Consider the following 21,074-nt stretch of genomic DNA (forward strand, 5'->3'; position numbering starts at 1 on the left):
CCTCTCCAGAGGTGCCAGCTCTGATCCAGCTCCAGGGCAGGGCACTGGCTGGCTCGGGGTGAGGGGTTGGGGGGATTTGCTGCTCAGGTGAGCTTCTGCAGGGTGGCTTTGCCCTGGCCCCAAGGGCTGCCCAGCAGGAGGGGCAGAGGAGGTGGGTGAGAATTTGCCACCTGCTGTGTGACCTTTGCATTCTCCAAACAAGCCAGGGCTTCCCAGGGGGAGGAGGGCGGGGGGGCTGCTTTCCTCATGACCCATTAATCATTGACTGCCGGCCCCCAGCACCAGCTGGGGAGAGACTATGAAAACCCGACGTTGGGCTTTGGCTGCCATGAACACCATGGAGCGGGCAGGGCTCCTGCTGTGGCTGCTTCTGCTGCCAGCGGGTGAGGGCCTCTGCGTGTGTGTGTGTGTGTGTGTGTGTGTGTGTGTGTGTGTGTGTGTGTGTAGCTATGGGGGTGTTGTGACTGTGTGTATCTGGGTGTGCCTGTAGGGGGCTTATGCATGCAGGTGTGTGCCCCTGTGAGCCTTGTGAGGGTGTGCAGATTGGTGAAAATGTGTTGTGTGGGTTGTGTACACACATGCCTATCGCTGCGGCTGTGCGCTGTGTGTGCAGGTTAACGCATGAGACAGTTGTGCAAGGTGTGTGTGTGTGTCCTTTCTGTGTAGAGGGTGTGGCTGTGTGCCTAAGGCATGTGTTATCTATGTGCAGGTAATGCTGGGCAGGTCTATGTTTGCCTGAGCATGGGGAACTGTGTGCTTTTGTGTGTGTGTGTGTGTGTGTGTGTGTAAGCATGGCTGGGAGTTGCCGTAGGTGTGTGGCAGCAGCTGGGGTAGAGGGACTGTGCCAGCTCCCATATGCATGTGTGTGCGCGCGCGTACATTGCATGGGAGTGCGTACGGCAACGTGGCTTTCCTCATGCACATCCACAGGAGAAGGCGCTCTTCCTCCGCAGGAGCTACCACCAGGCTGTGGCGCTGTCTGTGTGCTCACACCCGCGTTTTGCATCTGTTTGTGGATAGCCAAGTCGTTGCTGTGAGCGGCTGAGGGTGTGTTGCCGTGGGCAGGCTGCTGTCTCGGGGCCAGTGTGCAGTGTTTGGAGGTGTTTGCAGAGTGCGTCTGAGGTCATGCAGTGTGTGTCCTGCAGGAGAGGGGAGACCTGTCCCCCTTGTGTGTGTGTGAATACAGGACGGGGCAGTCACCCCTTGCAGGTGTGTTTTCCCAGGGGTGAGGTGATAGATGCTGGGGAGGCAGGTATGTTTTGTCTGTCTCGGGTTCAGGTCCCACGTGGTCTGTATGTGCTTGTGTTTGAGCGGGAATAATGGTTATCTCTCTTGTGTAAAGTGAATCTGTCATAGCTTCACTGGTGTCAATAAGACAGATCCCAGCTGGGGTCAATGCGCCTTAGCTCCGCTGACGTTAAAAGGGCAGACCCCATCTGGGGTCAGCAGGCCATAGGTCTTCTGGAGTCAGTGGGACTGCTCCCCAGCTGGGTCAATGGGCCATAGCTCTGCTGCCAATCACATCCCCCACACTGACCTCTGCCCTTCCCACCCTCCAGCCTCCTCACGAGACGATCGGATCATTGGGGGCACCGAGTGCCCAGAGCTTGGGCACCCCTGGCTCGTTCTGCTCTACTACTTCGACCAGCACTACTGCTCCGGCATCCTGCTGAACCAGGAGTGGGTGGTCACTGCGGCCCACTGCCAGATGAGGTGGGGGGCAAGGCAGAGGGGGCGGGGGAGAGGGAGACGGTGGGTGCAGGAGGCCTGGAGAGGCAGGCAGAGGGGTCCCCAGTGTACCCATCAATCCCACATGGAGCCCCCCCCGGGAGTGAACCCACACCCCAGCACAGCACTGCAGGGGCTACAGAGGCCCTGATGAGCACAAGAGAGATCTGCTGCCCAGTCCCCCCCCAAGGCGAACACCCCTCCTACTATTCCTCACAGAGCCATCACCCCTCCACCCCGGTCAGCCCCACACAGCCATCACTCCACCCAGCCACATACAGAGCCACCGTCCCTCTGGTCAGCCACCAACACACCCTTCATCCCTCCCCGAGCCCCCTACAAACACCACATCATTCCCCCAGGCCCCTACCCACCACTTGTTCCTCCACCCAGCCCCCTACACATCTATCTACCTATCCCCACACACCTTTTCTATCTATCTACCTATCCCCACATACCTCCTCTATCTATCTATCCCCACATACCTCCTCTATCTATCTATCCCCACATACCTCCTCTATCTATCCCCACACACCTTTTCTATCTATCTATCCCCACACACCTTTTCTATCTATCTACCTATCCCCACGCACCTCCTCTATCTATCTATCCCCACATACCTCCTCTATCTATCCCCACATACCTCCTCTATCTATCCCCACACACCTTTTCTATCTATCTATCCCCACATACCTCCTCTATCTATCTATCCCCACATACCTCCTCTATCTATCTATCCCCACACACCTTTTCTATCTATCTATCCCCACATACCCCCTCTATCTATCCCCACACACCTCCTCTATCTATCCCCACATACCTCCTCTATCTATCCCCACACACCTCCTCTACCTATCCCCACATACCTTTTCTATCTATCTATCCCCACACACCTTTTCTATCTATCTACCTATCCCCACATACCTCCTCTATCTATCTATCCCCACATACCTCCTCTATCTATCCCCACATACCTTTTCTATCTATCTACCTATCCCCACATACCTCCTCTATCTATCTATCCCCACATACCTTTTCTATCTATCTATCCCCACACACCTTTTCTATCTATCTACCTATCCCCACATACCTCCTCTATCTATCTATCCCCACATACCTCCTCTATCTATCCCCACATACCTTTTCTATCTATCTACCTATCCCCACACACCTCCTCTATCTATCTATCCCCACATACCTCCTCTATCTATCCCCACATACCTTTTCTATCTATCTACCTATCCCCACATACCTCCTCTATCTATCTATCCCCACATACCTTTTCTATCTATCTATCCCCACACACCTTTTCTATCTATCTACCTATCCCCACGCACCTCCTCTATCTATCTATCCCCACATACCTCCTCTATCTATCCCCACATACCTTTCCTATCTATCTATCCCCACACACCTTTTCTATCTATCTACCTATCCCCACATACCTCCTCTATCTATCTATCCCCACATACCTCGTCTATCTATCCCCACATACCTTTTCTATCTATCTATCCCCACACACCTTTTCTATCTATCTACCTATCCCCACACACCTCCTCTATCTATCCCCACACACCTCCTCTATCTATCTATCTATCTATCTATCTATTTATCTATCTGTCTAATGCAGCATTTCCCAAACTGTGTTCCACAGAACACTGGTGTTCCCGCACAGTGTGAATAGGTGTTCTGTGGAAATTTTGACGCTACTAATATTTTTGCTTCTAAAAGATTAAATAAAAAAGTATGTGTGTATCAAAAAGACTAGGGTATTTGAACAGCATTTAGAGTGTAGGTATATTCATACTTATAATGCCTTCATCGTAGTATAGTTGTTACGAGATCCGTGCAGAAACAATCAGAGCTGATTCAGATCGTTTTGGCAAGAGCTGTATTCAGAGAAACCCTGATATGAGGATCCAGCTCTCCAGCATCACTCCTAACACAAGCTGATGCTCTCTTGTCTGGCACGCTCGGGACCTGACTGGGGCCAGACGAGAGAATTTGCTGGATGACAGGAGGTCAATATTGTTTATCACATCATCAACACTTAAGCTTTTTACTGGGCTTGTAGCAGACATTTGGGAGTAAATTACAGCTAAATAATAGCACAGAACACTAGGAGCCAGGATTGGTGGCTGCAAACAAACTTTATGGGACTGGGAAATTTGGCCACACCCATGACACGTTGTAGTCCAGCTAATTAAAATGATGCTGGATTACAGAGTTTGATGGACAAGAGAGTTCTGGATTAGAGAGCTTCAACCTGTACTAAGCAGATTTGTGATCAAAAGATGCAAAAAAATTCTTCCCGGGCTCAAAAAAAAACTGCCAAATGTTACTAATATTTATTTTCCACTACTCTTCTGTAAAAATAACAAATTTACAAAAACACTAACTTTAAAGTATTTTTCCATACCTAATTTGTTTTGCATTTCTTTTTCATAAAGGAATTTTTTTTTAAACTTTAAGGAAGGACGGTCCTTTTTTGGACAACACTGTCCTTTCTATTCTTGTACAAAAGAATGATACTAACCATCCTTCCATCGGTGGCTATACTGATGTTTTGTTTTGGGGTTGTACTTAATTCATACTTAATTTTTAATGTTTACACTTAATTATAGGGTTGCTAACTATTCTCCCATCAGAGACATTAGTTGTTCATTCAGATGATTTTCTCTAATTTTTTTAATCTTTGTAAAATAAAAGACATCTAAAAAAACTAACTCTTTAAATCAATTTTTGAGCATTACATGTATCAATTTTTCAGTAAGAAAGCCCCCTTCTCACCCACCAACCAACATGTCTGTGTTCCTTTGATACATTCCAAGTCCAAAAGTGCTAAGTTAGTTTGGGAAACACCGATCTAAACCCATCCACCCCATCTATCTATCTATCCGCACACACCTCCTCTATCTATCCAATCAAAAACAACAAGAAGTCCTGTGGTACCTTATAGACAACAAATTTTTTGGAGTGTAAGTTTTGTGGGTAAAGACCCGCTTTGTCAGATACATGTCACATCTGACAAAGTGGGTCTTTGCCATGAAAGCTCATGCTCCAAAACATCGGTTGTCTATGAGGTGCCACAGGATTTCTCTTTTTTTTTTTTGTGGGTACAGACTAACATGGCTACCCCTCCGATACTTATCTAATCAAAATACATTTCAGCCATCTAGTGTGAGGAAGGGATGGGCAGATGATATGTAGCTTGGGATATATGTGGGGATAGACTGAAGGTAGGCTGGTTGGCAGGTCACTATGTGGGTCGGTCGGTGAGTAGGGGGTTGGTGGTTTGGTAGGTCAGTATGTGGGTCAGTCGGTGAGTAGGGGGTTGGTGGTTTGGTAGGTCAGTACGTGTGTCGGTCGGTGAGTAGGGGGTTGGTGGTTTGGTAGGTCAGTACGTGGGTCGGTCGGTGAGTAGGGGGCTGGTGGGTTGGTAGGTCAGTACGTGGGTCGGTCGGTGAGTAGGGGGCTGGTGGGTTGGTAGGTCAGTACGTGGGTCGGTCGGTGAGTAGGGGGCTGGTGGGTTGGTAGGTCAGTATGTGGGTCGGTCGGTGAGTAGGGGGCTGGTGGGTTGGTAGGTCAGTACGTGGGTCGGTCGGTGAGTAGGGGGTTGGTGGGTTGGTAGGTCAGTACGTGGGTCGGTCGGTGAGTAGGGGGTTGGTGGGTTGTGTGGGTCAGTACGTGGGTCGGTCGGTGAGGAGGGGGTTGGTGGGTTGGTAGGTCAGCACAGGGTCAGTCAGGAGGTCAGTAGGCAGGCAAGTAGGGCAATAAGAGAGTAGGGAGGCGGGTGGCTGTCGGTAGGTAGGTGGGAGGTCAGTCGGTGGGGAGGTGCCAATTCCCAGCATTACAAGCCGAGGCTGTTTGACTGGCTACACTGGGGGGAGTTGCAGAGACCCTGCAAGGATGGCCAAGGTTGGGTGAGGAATGAAGGCTGAGCGAGCGCCAGAGGGGAGTTGTGGAGCTGTGAGCGGGGAGGTCAGGAGGGCTGAGTTGGAGCTGGAGAGGGTTTGAGGGCTCTGGGGAGCTGGGGGGAGGCTGCAGAGCTGGAGGGTTGGGGTCACAGGGGGCTGCAGGACCTGGAAGAACCAGGGAGGCTGCAGGGCCAGGGGAGGTGTGGGACCAGCAGGGTTGGTGTTGTCAGGGGCTGGGGAGGACTCTAGGGGTGGTGGGGCACGGGGCCTGGCAAGCAGACCAGCTCTCTCTCCTCTCTGTCCTTAGTCACATCCAGGTGCGCCTGGGGGAGCACAGCCGGGGCACATACTCAGGCCACGAGCAGTTTGCCGCTGCTCAGGACATCATCCCCCATCCCTGCTTCCAGATGCCCACCGACGGCAGCCAGAACTACGAGCACGACATCATGCTGTTCCGCCTGTCACCCCTGGCCGTCTACAGCAGCTACGTTCAGCCCCTGGCACTGACTGACGTCTGCCCCTCAGATGGGACCCTCTGCACCGTGATGGGATGGGGCACCACCACCAGCCCTCAGGGTAGTAGACCCCTGGCTTGATCTGGGCTACCAAGGGGCTGCAGGTTGGGAGTGAGGAGCACCAGCAAAGCTTGGGGAGCAGGGCTGGGCTAGCAGGGGGATGTGGATTGGGTGCGGGGGACACTGACAGCGTTGGGGGGCTATCCAGGGGCTATGAGTCGGGTGTGAGGATGATTCAACCCTTCCTCCACTCCCTGGGCCAGCCCAGATGGGGACCTGTGACCCCTTCCCTTGCAGAGACGTACCCCGACACCCCCCAGTGCGTGGACGTCGAAATTGTCTCCAACGCCGCCTGCCAGGCCATATACCCAGGGAAAGTGACTGAGAAGATGCTCTGTGCTGGGGTCCCCCAAGGGGGCAAAGACTCCTGCCAGGTGAGGGGGCTTCTCCTGGGTTCCTGTGAGGGGAAGGAAGGGCTGGGGACAGGGCACACCTTGGCTCTGAGTGACGCCTCTCTGTGGCCCCACATGCCATGGCTGACCTATGGTTTTTCTGTGACATCTCCTCAGGGCGACTCCGGGGGCCCCCTGGTCTGTGATGGGAAGCTGCAGGGCCTGGTTTCCTGGGGAGATAGCCCCTGCGGCCAGGCCAACAAGCCTGGCGTCTACACCAGCATCTGCAAGTACCTCGGCTGGATCAACAAAACCATGGCGGGGGAGTGAGTCCCTCAGGGTCTGTGACTGGGGTCAGTGGGAGCCAAAGGGCTAATTACTGACCGCAGTGCGGAGCCGGGTTCAGGAGCAGGAGAGACTCAATAAATCATCCGAATTGCACCTTTCCGGCCCCGGCTGCTCTGCCAGGCCTGTCTCAGTAGGGCAGCGTTTCTGGTCCTTGGGAATGGGGCCTGGGACCTTTCCCTTCTAGGGGACACCAGCTGCCATTTGGCCCCAGGGTGAGGGGCTGGGTGGTGTAGGGGGGGCCAGGAGTGGGACATGGGGTCTTTCCCCTCTAGGGGGCACCAGCTCCCATCAGGCCCCAACATCACTGGCAAAGGGCCACCTGCAAAACTGAGCTTAAATCAGGGCCTGGCCCCTCCTCTGCCCCCCAGGTGGGAGGGCTTGTGGGGTCAAAAGCCACCACGGGCTACACTCCAGGCCCATCGTGTTGCGCTCACCTGGTTGGGCCCAAGGGGAGTAACAATGATCTCTTTGGGGACCTGGTATCCAGTGTGCGCGTGGGATCCTCCCTCGCCCCCCGCCCCCCCCAGCCAGGCGGCACTTCTGGCTGAGTTCAATGCCACTTGGGGCTGGGAAGTACCAGGCACTAACCTCTGTGTGCCTCCCCAGCCCTTCCCATGAGCCTCTGCTCAGCAACCCCTAACTCCTAGCAGCCTCCTTAGCTAAACACAGAAGGTGCCTGTCCCATTAGTGACCCTCCATTGCCCCCCTACACAATGGACTCCACTTGGTACATACCCCACTCCTCCTCCCCCCACGCTATTGACCTCCTGTGGTACAACCTCCATTGCCCCCCTTTGCTACGGACTCTACTTGGTACATGCCCCTCATTCCCCTCTCCCTCTATGGACCTCACTTGGTTCATGCTCCACTGTTCTCCTCTGCTATTAACCCAATATAGTGCATGCCGCATTTTCCCCCTCCACTATGGACCCCCACTTGGTACAGATCCTCCCCGCACTTTCGACCTCATATGGTACATCTTCATTTGCCCCCCCACTGCCTTTGCTATGGATTCCACTTGGTTCATGCCCCTCACGACCCTCCTCCTCCATGGACCTCACTTGGTCCATGCCCACTATTCCCCTCTGCTGTTAACTCCATGTAGTACACCCCCCATTGTCCCCTAGTTAGTACATCCCTCACTGCCCCCCTCAGCTGTGAACCCTGTTTAGTATGTACACAACTGCCCCTCTCCACTATTGAACCCAGGTGGTACATTCCCCCACTGTCCTGAACCCTATTTGGTACATCTTCCCTACCCTTTCTGGCTATGGACCTCACTTGGTACTTCCCTCAGCACCCCTCCACTACGGATTCCACTTGGTACACCCCCCAAGGCTCCCTCTGTGATTGACCCCACTTGGTATGTCCTCCAAATACCATTTCCTGCCTACTGTCCCACTTGCTACATGCTCCACTACCCCGGCATACTATATGGGCAGAGTTAAGGGTATGCAAAAGGAAGGTTGGGGAACAGGGTTACAGTCGAAGGGGTGGAGTTAAGTTTAAAGGGCCAGTGTCACTGCTGAGGCAGAACAGTTAAAATTGAGACAGTCAAGATCAGGTTGAGGGAAGAGTTAAGGTTGTGGGAGATGAAGTTAAGGTTGAGGGGGGTGGAGTTAAGGGCAGGAGGGCAGAGTGAAGCTTGCCGTACCTCCTCATGGGAAGGCGTGAGCTACAGCTGTACTATTAGATAATTTCATGTTCCAGATCCTGGGGTGATGAGGGATGAGGCACGTGCGTGCATCCCAGATGGCTTCACAACAAAACAGCAGCAATGCAGCAACTAGCATTTCTAATGCAACAATGCCCCAAAGCCCCATTGCTCTGAGCCCTGTGGTAGAGTTCCCAACCCTAGAAATGTCATGATATACAGTAATTATAGACAAAGGCTGAGAGAAACTAATAAAGGCACACACAGGGCAGGCCAAGGGAAAGATCTCAGAGTCCTGAGTCCCAACTTCCTTCTGAGAACCAGGCATGAACAGAGGCAAACTGGCTCACAGCCTCCCTGTGCTCTAACCACTAGAAATCACTCCTCTCCTGGAGCCAAGTTAGAACCTAGAAATGCTGGCTCCCAGACCTACCTTTCATCCATTGTCCTCTAGCCACCAGGCCACACTATCCTGGCCCTCCAGCCTCCTAGATCCAGACAGTTCCCATCATGAAGTTCTTGAGAGCTCTTGGGGGACAGGAGCTGAGAATTCCCCCCTCCACTCCTCAACCCCCCACACAGCCAGGGAACAGGAGAGCTTTCTGCCTGGCACTGGGTCTCTGGCACCTGTTGAGATGGGGAGTTATCTCCCTCTACCAGACCCTGGAACCTGTGATGGGACCTCTCTAACCCAACAGGACCTTAGCTCCATTCTTGAAATTTCCACAATACATTTTGTATTTTGATTTGCCTTTGGTGGGTAACAGAGTTAACTTGCCAGAGTGTCCCAGGCTGGGACTCGAAGCACCATCCTCCAAGCAGATGCTTTTCCAAGTGGAGATAAGGTCCTTTTGGGTTAGGCAAGTCCATCACATGCTCTGGGGACTAGCAGGGAGGGAAAATGCAAGACATAGAGTAAATTTTGAAAACTCATAAACCAGTTTTCGTTTGGTTGACTTTCAAACTGGAATAGATTCACCTCATTTAAAGCATTCCAAGACAATATTTCACTGACATTTTAAAACATTACTTAACTTCTGTTTCCAAAAAACTATGAGAATTCCTGTGGCACCTTATAGACCAACAGATGTTTTGCAGCATAAGCTTTTGTGGGCAAAGACCCACTTTGTCAGATGCATGTCACATCTGACAAAGTGTGTCTTTGCCCATGAAAGCTTAGGCTCCAAAAATCTGCTAGTCTATCAGGTGCCACTGGACTTCTTGTTGTTTTTGCAGATACAGACTAACACGGCCACTCCTTTGATACCTGTTTCCAGCACTTTTCAAAATAGACAGTGCAGGATGGCCTATTAATGAAGCCACAATCTTTAACCAACATCTTAAGAAGAGCAATTCCAGAAACTTTCAAACCCAGGAAGTGGTAAACCAAACCTAAAAGGCTTTTGGCATCTTAGCTAAAGAGCTTTCAAAGCAGAATGAATTTTTTTCACTCTCCAGTTTTGCACAATCTGGTTTTGTTAGCCTGAATTATTACGAGGGTTAAATCTCATGATTTTTCATACCAGTTGCACAATTTTCCTAGCTTTCCCGAGCATAAAGCCTTGGATCATCTGAGCTGATGCTTCATATTTTTAATCAAATATGAAACACAAATCTACAGTCGCCGCCTTGTTCCATACCAAAGGGCGGACGATGGCTTCTCCACCTGTGGCTGGCCAAAACCCAACAATGCTGCCCCACCTAGAAGGTGGCACCCCGGACCTGTGGACAGGAAGGATGAGGCTCCACTGGCCTCCCTGTGCCACCTTGAGGAAGTCACTTAGTTTCACTGTGCCTTGGTTTCCCCCTGTGCTTCTGTTTCCCTCTGTGTCACGGTGGATAAAAGCACTACCCTATGGAGCACAGCAGAAGAGGAACAAAGTGATAGTAAACTCGGGGCCTGAGTCTCGTGCTAGGAGTCGGTGATAACACCAAATCAGCCTGCCCCACCGTGAGCAACATCTCATATGTATGTTACTGTAGCTGCCCCAGCTGGGATCAGGGCCCCGTTGTGCCAGGATCTGCACAGACACAGCCAGAGACAGGCCCTGTTCCAGCTAAGATTAAGGCCCTGTTGCGCTGGCACTGCCCAGACCCAAACTGAGGGAGAGGCCCTTCTCCAGCGCACACACACACTGTCCTGCTTTTTTGTTTTGATAGTATCTAGACTAACACGGCTATTTCTCTGTTACTGTCCTGCTTGAGTCTCTTAACTCCCTGCCACAAAAAACTAGCCAGGAACTCCATAAGCACCAGCCTGGCCCTCTAATTTGGGTAAAACCTACACAAATTATTCCCACTTTGCCTGGTGTAACCCCAAAACCACAACTACTCAGGCTTCCCTCTCCTACATCTGGGACGCACAAGCTGCCCCTAATCCCCAGGACCTGGTCACACCCCTTGTCCCTCCTGCCGCTGACACCAGGCATTAGCTGATGCCAAGCTGGGCTGAGAGAAGCCTTGGAGGTTTAATGACAGGGTGAGAAGCATAGGCCAGCCCCACCCTGCACGCTGCCCTGGGGACAGCAACCTCCGGAGCCAAAGGCTGGTTATAAGCCAAGCACACAGAAGAGCCAGCAGACAAATCTGTGAACACCACCCAACGTGTCACCACTTGCTGAAGAAGCTCAGTGGATGGAACACCCAGCTTCGGTGAGGGCAGATTTCTGGTCGATCTCTGGGCCGAGCTAATCTGGGAGGCCCTCGGTGGAGAGAGACCCCATGATGGGTTGGTGGCTGGTATAGAATGACGAAGGGTAACGCTGCCTCTGCTTCATCTGGGCGCACACAGAAGGGGAACCACACAGTGGATGATTCACGCGGCTTCCGCTTGCCAGAATTCCAGGATCAAACGCTCCAGGGCACTGCTCTGAGTCTGTTCTGTTATCAGATTTGGAGAATCCAAGGCCAGAAGGGCACACCGTGATCATCTATCCTGACCCTCCTGTATGACACGGGCTGCATAATCTCCCTCGCTTAATTTCTCGTGGAACCAGAACAGAACATTTGGCAAAACCCTCACACTTTGTAATTACAAAATTGCCACTAATGGAGACGCCATCATTCGCCCTTTGATGATGAATTTGTGTTTGGCATTCAGTTAAAAACACAAAGCGTCGGCTTAGATGATCCCAGAGGTTCCCTTCTGGCGTTAGAATTGGCAAATCTAGGAAAATCACGAGGTAGGCGTGAAAAATCCTGAGATTTAACACTAAGAATAATTCCATCGAACAAATGCATATTGTGCAACACTGGAGTGTTAAATATTCATTCTGCTTTCAAAGCTCGTTAGCTAATACGCAAAAAGCCTTTTAAGACTGAAAAAGGTTTGGTTTACCATGTTCTGGGGTTGAAAGTTTCTGAGATTGTTATTTTTAAAATGTTGGTTAGAGATTAATTTTATATTATATTATATTATTAATAGACCACCCTCTATAGTCTATTTTAAAAAGTGTTTATTTTGGAAACAGAAGTTAAGAACTTGTTTTAAAATGTCAGTGAAATATTGTCTTGAAATATTTTAAATGAGGCAAATCAGTTTCAGTTTGGAAGTCAAATAAATGAAAACTCATTACAAGTTTTTAAAATTTACCCCGTCTTGCATTTTCCCTTCAAAATATCACTGCATTCCACAAATGCTTCATCCTCCAAAAAAACTTTTACCCCCTATTCTTCCAAAAATTTTGAAAATGTCAGTCTTGAAATGTCCACAAAACATTTTCTAATTTCCCCAACACCCCTGATTTTTCTCTTTTTAATTAGTCTGCATTGTCACTTGAATTTTTCTCCCAAATCCTTGACATTTCTCCCCCAAAATTGACTTTTTCCACTATTTGAAATTTTCCCATAAATTCTCAAAAATTTCTCTTAAATTCTTGAATTTTTCCCAATGTTTGATATCTTCGTACAAATTCTTGAAATCATCTCCAAAACGTTCCACCATGTTTTGAAATATTTCCCACCCATTTCTTGAAATTCCCATCCAAAAGTTAGACTTTTTCCTAAAAATTCGATAACGGCTTCCACAAATTTTTCTAGAAAATCCTCTCCACACTTTGAACATTTCTCCTGTTTTTGGAACGTTCCCCAAACTTTTTTTAATTTTTTGCTCGAGATTCTTGCCATTTCTCCCAAATTGAATTTTTCCCCCTCAAAACTTGAGGTTTTTTTCCCCAAAATTTCTGATGTTTAATTCTTTTAACCCTTCCTGTGGCCACACCAATTGCAGGCAGCCTGTTGAACAGGGAAGCTCTCTTGGCTAACAGCTACAGCTGCGTCCACACGGTGTGTTCCAAAGTCTTTTGTCAGTAGCTTTTCTCTTCTGCCCCAGATGCAGCTGGAGGGCTTAGGAGACCCTGTTGCTTTCTTATCACAAGCCTTCATAATACTGTACTTAAGAGATGTCCTAAATTTCCTGGCAGCATGGCGTGAGGGGAGGGCTCGTAGATTTTACTGTGAGGGCAAGACGACTTATTGGAGCTGCGTTTGCAGAGGGCAAACACAGATGGAGGGGTAGCTGGACAGCCACACCCTTCCCCAATTATGGGGAGACGAGAATAGGAGCACAGGGGAGTCCTAATGTAGTGGAAGATGGGAAAAGGCCACACAAGCCTGGAGTGGGGGGTGGTTTGTGATTTACCCCCCGAGTGCAACGAGGAGTCAGGGGATACAAGCACCGAAACAGACACATACTCCAGCAACATAGGTCATTTTTTCGGCCAGCCAGAACTTCTGTGATTCTCCATTGGAGGTATGCAGTATCTCTCACCATAGGTTTTGGGGTGCTAATGTCCCAAGGGTGCAGGTGCCTGACACCCAGTAATGCTGCATGTCAGTTAAAAAACCCCACGGCTCCCTGACTTGGGAACCCTGTTTGGGGATTTCAGGTGGCCCAAGGTGGGTGTGGAGCCAGAGAGGAATTTTCCAGTCTGTCCATCTGAGTCATGGGCACAGAAAATTGCCAGCCTGCTGACTCTGGGCTGACCGACCTTCTTTTGGACAGGAGCTAGTAGTGGCAGGTGGTGCTACCCAGCACCAGAGGCAACAGGTGTTCCTCTGGTGTTGCTTTCCAACAACAGTCCAGGTGGGAGAGGGAGGAACGTTGAGACACTGATCCCTCTTCTGCTTCAGTCCTGGGGTGATGGATATGGGTGAATCCTTTGGCAGAGACTTTTGCAGCTGTCTTGGGGGATTCGATGGTCCATCTCATTAAAGGCTCTCCGAGAAGTAGATCTAACTGTGTTGCCTGTAAGCTGAGCACTTGGGAAACTCTCCAGAGGGGATTCAGGTGCTGTCCAGTGGATTAGCAGAGTGTCTACAGACAACATCATGTGTTTGTTGGTGGTGCACATCCACACATACCTCAGTGCACATAAAATTTATTCTGCACATGAATGGAAAAAAAAATTAGAGGGAACATTGGCACCTAACTCTTTTAGAGGGCTTTGAACACAGAGAGAGAGAGAGAGAGAGAGAGAGGTGTATGGGGATGGAGTGGATGGAGGAAGGGATGTGTGTGGGGATGGGTACAGTAGGGTGGATGGATGGATGAATTTGGGAATGCTGAGGAGGTGGATGGGTGTGTTTGGGGGGTGGATCTGGAATGCCCATGGAGGTGTTTGGGGATGGAGGCATGGGGAGGTGGAGATAGATGGAAGTGGGTGGTTGAAGGGGTGGGTGGTTGGACATGTTTGGAGCTGGAAGGTTGGATGGATGGATGGGTTTAAGGCTGTAGGGGTGGATGGACACACACATGTATAAGGATCAAGGGACGGGCTGTGTAAGAATTCAGGGTTGCTGGATGGACACATTTGGAGATGAGAGGATGATGAAGGGCCATGTTTTGGGATGGGGTGGGTGGCTGGATGTTAATGGAGGTATGGGGGGTAGAGGGATGGACATGTTTGACGATGGAGAGGGTAGATATGTAGAGTAGATGGATATGTTTGGGGAGGGATGGGTGGATATGTTTGGGCATTCAGACGTGGAAGATATATGTGATGGGGGTGGGTGGAGAGATGTCTCTGGTGATTGGGGGGGTGGATGGATGGAGGTGTAGGGGGATGAAAGAGTATATAGGCATGGAAGGATGGATGTTTAAGGATGGAGGGGTGGCGGGTGGGTGGACATGTTTGGGGGTTCAGAGGTTGGTGGATGGAGATGTTTGAGGATGGAGGGTGGGTGGATGGATGGATGTTCCTGCTGATGGGGGGTGGATGGATGGCACATGGACATGAAGGGATGGATATTTGGGGTAGAAAGGTGAGTGGATGGACGTATATGGAGGCAGAGCTGGAGGAATGGATGTGTTTAAGGTTGGGGAGGTAGACATTTTGAGTCAGAGGGGTAGATGGATAGACATGTATGGCGATAGAGGACTGGATGGATGGACATGGATGGGAATGGATGGACAGACATGTCTGTGGCTGGAGGAATGGACGGACAGACAGGTGACTCACAGTAGCACTTGGGAAGAGCACCACCTACCTAAACCCAAGCCATATCTTCAATTGCTAAATGGGGTGCCCCCACATACCTGCTCCCTGTTCTTCTGCCCAGCAGCCCTTCCCTGCAGGCGCCAGTCTCCTCTGGATGGACATGTTTGGGGATGGAGAGATGGGGGTGGGTATGTACTGCAGTGGACGGATGGATGATACAGGGAAGGGGACATAGACAGACGGGGCTAGTGACAGAGCAACGGACATAGCTGAAGAAATGCGGGGGGGTGAAGATTGTTGTATAAAGTCTCCGCTCAGTCCAGTACAATGCAGATGTCAGTCCTGTAACTTTCTGTAAGCTTTGTTTTGTAGCAGCTCCTAGGCATACATGAAATATTCCAAGTCACTAAGAAATGGTTTAGGGATACCACAAGTCTGTAAGAAATCCTGGCTGTCCCTTTGTACATGAAATTGTTTTTTTGGAAGTGAGCTTTCCTTTGTGTGAGTGAGGAAAGTGTGAATGTGGGTGTGTGCAATGGAATCAGTCCCAGAGCCAGCCTGTCTGGATGACCAACTGCCAGCAGGACCTGGATGGCCAGAGAATAACAGGAGCTGAGCCCTGCAAAAGAATCCACCCAAGAAAGAGAAAGAGGCCCCATCAAGAGAAGATCAAAGTCTGATTTGCTGTTAGCTAATGAGTCATGGTCATACAGAGTCCTGGGCCAGTGGTGATGACTCATGTTCATGCTGGCCATGGCTAGGCTGTGTCTACACTTGCATTCCTCCTTCAAAAGAGGCATGCAAATGAGGGAAATCAAAAATGAAATAGGTGCAGATTTACATATCTGCCCCTCATTTGCATATTCTCCTTTCGAAAGAACTTCTTTCAGAGCAAAAAAAAGCCGTGTAGATGGAGCTCTTTCAAAAATAAACCCCACCTGCGAAAGAGTCCTTCTTCCTATTTTGTTTCAGGTAAGAAGGGTTCTTTTGCAGATGCGGTTTATTTTCGAAAGAGCCCTGACTACACTGCTTTTTTTGATTTCGAAAGAAGCTCTTTCAAAAGGGCCATTTCTACACAGGCCACTTTCTTTGAAAGTGGCATGGTAATACACGGCCCGAAATATGCTAATGAGGCAGGGATGCAAATTCCCTGCACCTCATTAGCATACGGTCACGTGATTTGGAGCCCGGAAGACCATTCCTCCGGACTCCAAAATGCCGTTTAAAAGCGTGGCCCCAGGGGAGCTTCTGGAAGGAAGTCCGTCTTCTGGAGGCCCCTTCTTCCTGAAAATTTTTGGGAAGAAGGGGCTTCCAGAAGAAGGACTTCCTTCCTGAAGACGCCCCAGGAGCCGCACATCTAAATGGTGTTTTGGAATCTGGAAGAATGGTCTTCTGGACTCCAAATCACGTGACCATATGCTAATGAGGCGCAGGGAATTTGCATCCACACCTCATTAGCATATTTCAGGCCGTGTATTACCATGTCACTTTCGAAGAAAGTGGCCTGTGTAGAAACGGCCATGGAGAATAAGCAAATGAGGTGTCATATATGTAAATCTGCACCTCATTTGCATTGTCGATTTCCCTCATTTGCAGGTCTCTTTCGAAAGAGGAATGCCAGTGTAGACACAATTCTACACTGCCTAGTTGTTTCGAAATAACCAAGCAGTCGTCTACACTAGGCACACGCTATTTTGAAATAATTTCATAATAGAGGGCATGATGTTCTGAAACTGGTGACCCTCAAAGTGAGAGGAATAACGCCTCGTTCAAAATCGCTATTTCGAAATAGGTGCTATTAAGACACAGAATAGCACAATTTGGAAGTAAGCAACGACGGCCTCCGGTGTCACTATTTCAGGATAGCGCTATGGGCCTGGAAATGGTATTTTAAAAGCATTTTGCGTGTGGTTGTGTTATTTTGAAATAAGAGATTTTGAAATAGCTGTTTTGAAATATTTCAAAATAAGACTGCAGCGTAGCCGTAGCCACAGAATCCTGGGCCAGTACGACAGGACAAGAGCCATGGAAACTGTAAATGGAACACATAAAAAGATGGGAGAAAAGCTATAGTTCTTGCCCTCACCATTCTGCAGGAGTTAGTATCAGCTGGCTGGGGAGGTCCTGGCCCTGGCCACCCAAAGGTGGATGGTACTGACTGCTCCTGAATGCCACACAGGCAAGAGAGCACAAGCGGACAAAGGGGCCATACAGTCAGCTTGCTGCCCCAGATTCATGACTGCAGCCAGACACACCAGCCCCACTGTGCCTCGGCTGCCCCTGTGCAATGCTGCACCTGTGTGAGTTGGTCTGTGTAAGTGTATGAGTGCAGGAGGGGCTGAGTGTGTGGGTGTGTGCTTGAAAGCTAGCTCCCCTTTTCCTTGAATCCAACAGTGGCATTTAATAAAATACATCTGAGCGTAACCTTTGAGTGGTCTCCAGTGTGAACTAAGGTAAGATATAGTATGGGATGGATGGACAGTACCAGCATGGGAACTTGGACAGATGGGGCCCATGACAGAGGGACTGACGTGGCTGGGGATGGAGGTGGATATGCATGGAGGTGGTACCGGGATGGGAACTTGGATAGATGTGGTTGGTGACAGAGGGACAGACGTGGCAGGTAACAGTGGGAGACGGATGTGCCTGGTGACAGAGGGACGGACGTGGCTGGGGATGGAGGTGGATATGCATGGAGGTGGTACTGGGATGGGAGCTTGGGCAGACGTGGCTGGTGACAGAGGGACGGATGTGGCTGGGGATGGAGGTGGTCCTGGGATGGAAACTTGGACAGATGTGGCTGGTGATGGACGGACATGGCTGGGGAGGTGGTGGATATACATGGAGGTGGTACCAGGATGGGAACTTGGACAGACGTAACTAGGGATGAATAGTTACCAGACCCAGAGCAGCTGGTGGATGGCAGTAGCAGAGCCTGCATGGAGGGGACAGGGGCAGTAATCAGTTATTTTCCTTTATCCTCCTTCCACCCCTGCCAGAGCCAGCCGCCGCTAGCCCGGGTCTCACCACACCCCATGGAGCTGATGGCTATCGTGCTGCTGCTGGTGGCTGCAGGTGAGTGGGGTGGGTCCTGGGGGAAGGCTGTGGGGCAGGAAGAGCTGTGTGTGCATGGTGGGGAGGGGTGTTGGGTGGGTGCATGTGTGGAGGAGTTGTGGGAGGAGGGAGAGGTTGGGGGTCTGGAGAAGTGGGGGCCGCGAGCAGTTGGGGGAGGGGAAGTGTGGGGGCAGGGATGGAAAATGAGGTAAGACTGGGGGGGGGCTGGGGAGCTGTAGGAAATGGGGTGGGGAAGCGGGGAGGGGCTTTGAGGGGAGGCCTGTGCACAGCTACAGTTTCTGAGGGGAGCTGGACCCTGACCCTTGCCCTTGGGGGGTGGGGGAAGTATCAGTCATAGGGCCTGAGCTCTGGACTGACTCACAGGGAAGCATGAGCCCCTGGGGCCTTGGAGCCAGCAGCTGTGGATTTAAGGCTCTGGCACCTCTTGCTCTACAACCGCTGGAGAGATCCACCATGACCCCAGTGCCCTTGGTCTCTGTTGCTCACACGTTCCCCTGGGTACTCATGTGGGGTTTGCCCACAGGGGTTGCAGTGTCTGCCCAGGAGGAAGGGGACCGGATCATTGGGGGGTACATGTGCCCCCGCTACTCCCAGCCCTGGCAGGCCTTCATCTACGGCCCACTGCAGTGCGGGGGCATCCTCGTCAACGCCAGCTGGGTGCTCTCCGCGGCTCACTGCTACAGAGTGTAAGTGTGTGTCTCACTGCCCCCTGCTGGTGGGGCTGAGCCCTATGCTCTGTGTGTGTGCGTGTGTGCGCCCCCCTCTGCAGGCCTGGGGCCCTGCTCTGCATGTGCATCCCACTGCTCTCTGCTGGTGGGGCTGGACCCCGCTGCATGCGTACGCCCTGCCACCCCTGCTGGTGGGATTGGGCCTTACGCTGTGTGTGTTTCTGTTAGTGTGTGCACATGCACACGTGGCCTGCTGCCCCATTGGGTGTGTGTCCTGTTGCCCCATGCTGGTAGGGCTGGACCCTACTGTGTGTGTGTGTGTACACGCACACGGACATGCGTACACACACGTGTTCTGCCACCCCCTGCTGGGGTGGGTGGGGTCTGAGGTGTGCACTTGTGCGTGTCTCTGTCGCCCCCACTTGGAGGGATCGGACCCTGGTCTGTGTGTGTTTCTGTCGCCTCCTGCTGGAGGGATTGGGCCCTGCTGTGTGTATGTGTCTCTGTTGCCCCCCGCTGGACGAATCGGGCCCTGCTCTGACTGGTGCCCCCTGCTGGAGGGATCAGGCCCTGCTCTGTGTGTCTGTCGCGCCCAGTGGGAGGGATTGGACCCTGGTCTGTGTGTGTGTGTGCGCGTGCACGCGCGCGTGTGCGTGAGTGTCGCGCCCAGCGGGAAGGATCGGGCCCTGCCCCCTCTGCTCTCAGCCCCATTCCAGGAGCATGGCAGAGGCAGGGGCAGGATGTTTGCATAGCGCTGACTGAGGCGGCTCCATCTTGTCCCATGCGGCTAGCAACCTGCGGGTGCGGCTCGGGGAGCACGACCTGTTGGTGCACGAGGGGCTGGAGCAGGAGCGAGTCGTGGTCCATGCCATCCTGCACCCCAGCTACAACCACGCCACCCTGGACAACGACCTCATGCTGCTCAAGCTGGATCGACCCGTCACCATCGGCCAGACAGCCCGTCCCATCACCCTGCCCAGGTACTGCGCAGCCATGGGCACCACCTGCCTCATCTCGGGCTGGGGCACCATCACCAGCCCCCAAGGTAAGGATGGGGACAGCCCCCGGCCAGGGAGGGACCGGGAACAACTGGAGTGACTCCCTGGGGCTGGCTCCAGGCAGGGTCACTCAGGAGCGGCTCCCCGGCAGCCCGTTGCACGCGGGGTCCCTCGGGAGCGCGCTCACTGGCACTATGTTCCCCAGCCATGTTCCCGCGTTACCTGCAGTGCGGCGATGTGGAGATCATCTCGTCCCAGAGCTGTCGCTATTCCTATCCCGGCCGGGTCACCAGGAATATGTTGTGTGCTGGCGTCACTGGCGGGGGCATCGACTCCTGCCAGGTGAGGGCGCAGGGCCGGGGAACCATGTGAGGGGAGTGGGGGAGAGAGGGACACCTCTTCGCTAGGTCTCTGCCATTCCCCTGTGTGGGGAGACCTCAGGCTTGGGGTAGGCGGGGGGAGGGGGAGGCACTGGCTTCTGGAGGTAAAGGGCCATGTGGGGCTCTTCCCCACCTCCGACCCGGTGGCCAAAGGGAGACGGGATGGGTCACATGCCAGGGGAGGAGCCAAGATGCAGCAGGAGGGGGATAGGGCCCCACCTGGGAAGAGCTGGGGGGCTGGGTTTACACAGGGGCCCAGAGCCCCACAGATGATGCGATCTCCCCACAGGGCTGGGGGTCAGGAATTGGGCCTCACTGTGCCCCTCACACGCAACCTGCAGCCCCCTGTGCCCTCAGCCCAGCTGAGGGGAGCCCGTATAACGCAAGGTGCTCTCTCCCCGCAGGGTGACTCTGGCGGCCCCCTGACCTGTAAAGGGCAGCTCCAGGGCATCGTGTCCTGGGGGCTGCAGACCTGCGCCCAGCCCAACCGGCCTGGCGTCTACACCAAGGTCTGCAAGTATGTGGGATGGATCCGCAGCACCATGCAGAACAACTGAGGCAGGCAGAGGGGGGCAGAACCCATAATAAAGCCTGAGCAGATGTCTCCATGGCTTGGTGTCTCCTCCGGCCAACAGCTCCTGTGTCTTCCCACACTGGGCCCCAGCTGCTGTTTGAACCAGACACATAGCACGCAGTGTCCCTTGCATCTGCAAGAAGCCAGAGCCTTGATAACCCAGACCTGCATTCCCCCTGCACCCAGCTCTGCCAGGGGGCCTCCCTCCAGAGCCGCAGCCCCAGGCTCCCCATCTTGTAAGCTTAGCTCTGAGGCAGCTGCCTACGATTGAGGTGCCTCCCACCTAATTGGCACAGCACCCACAGCCAGCAGCAGGTTTTTACTGGTGGTGCACATCCACATTTGCCTCTGTGCACGTAAAATTTATTCTGCCCCTAAATGGGATAAA

The 21,074-nt window shown here is 52.1% G+C and overlaps 1 protein-coding gene across 1 annotated transcript; it reads left to right on the plus strand.

The window, feature by feature from the left end:
• Positions 1–244: 244 nt before the first annotated feature.
• On the plus strand, positions 245–20,684 carry LOC142004036 (transmembrane protease serine 9-like). Its single transcript, XM_074981457.1, has 11 exons — positions 245–383; positions 1,560–1,713; positions 5,953–6,221; positions 6,458–6,594; positions 6,730–6,878; positions 7,085–7,112; positions 17,991–18,066; positions 18,590–18,752; positions 19,526–19,779; positions 19,938–20,074; positions 20,517–20,684. The coding sequence occupies exons 1-11, from the start codon at positions 299–301 to the stop codon at positions 20,667–20,669; spliced, it is 1,605 nt and encodes a 534-aa protein (XP_074837558.1). The 5' UTR covers positions 245–298; the 3' UTR covers positions 20,670–20,684.
• Positions 20,685–21,074: the final 390 nt, after the last annotated feature.

This window comes from Carettochelys insculpta, chromosome 30 (assembly GCF_033958435.1).
Source record: "Carettochelys insculpta isolate YL-2023 chromosome 30, ASM3395843v1, whole genome shotgun sequence".
NCBI classification, from domain to species: domain Eukaryota; kingdom Metazoa; phylum Chordata; order Testudines; family Carettochelyidae; genus Carettochelys; species Carettochelys insculpta.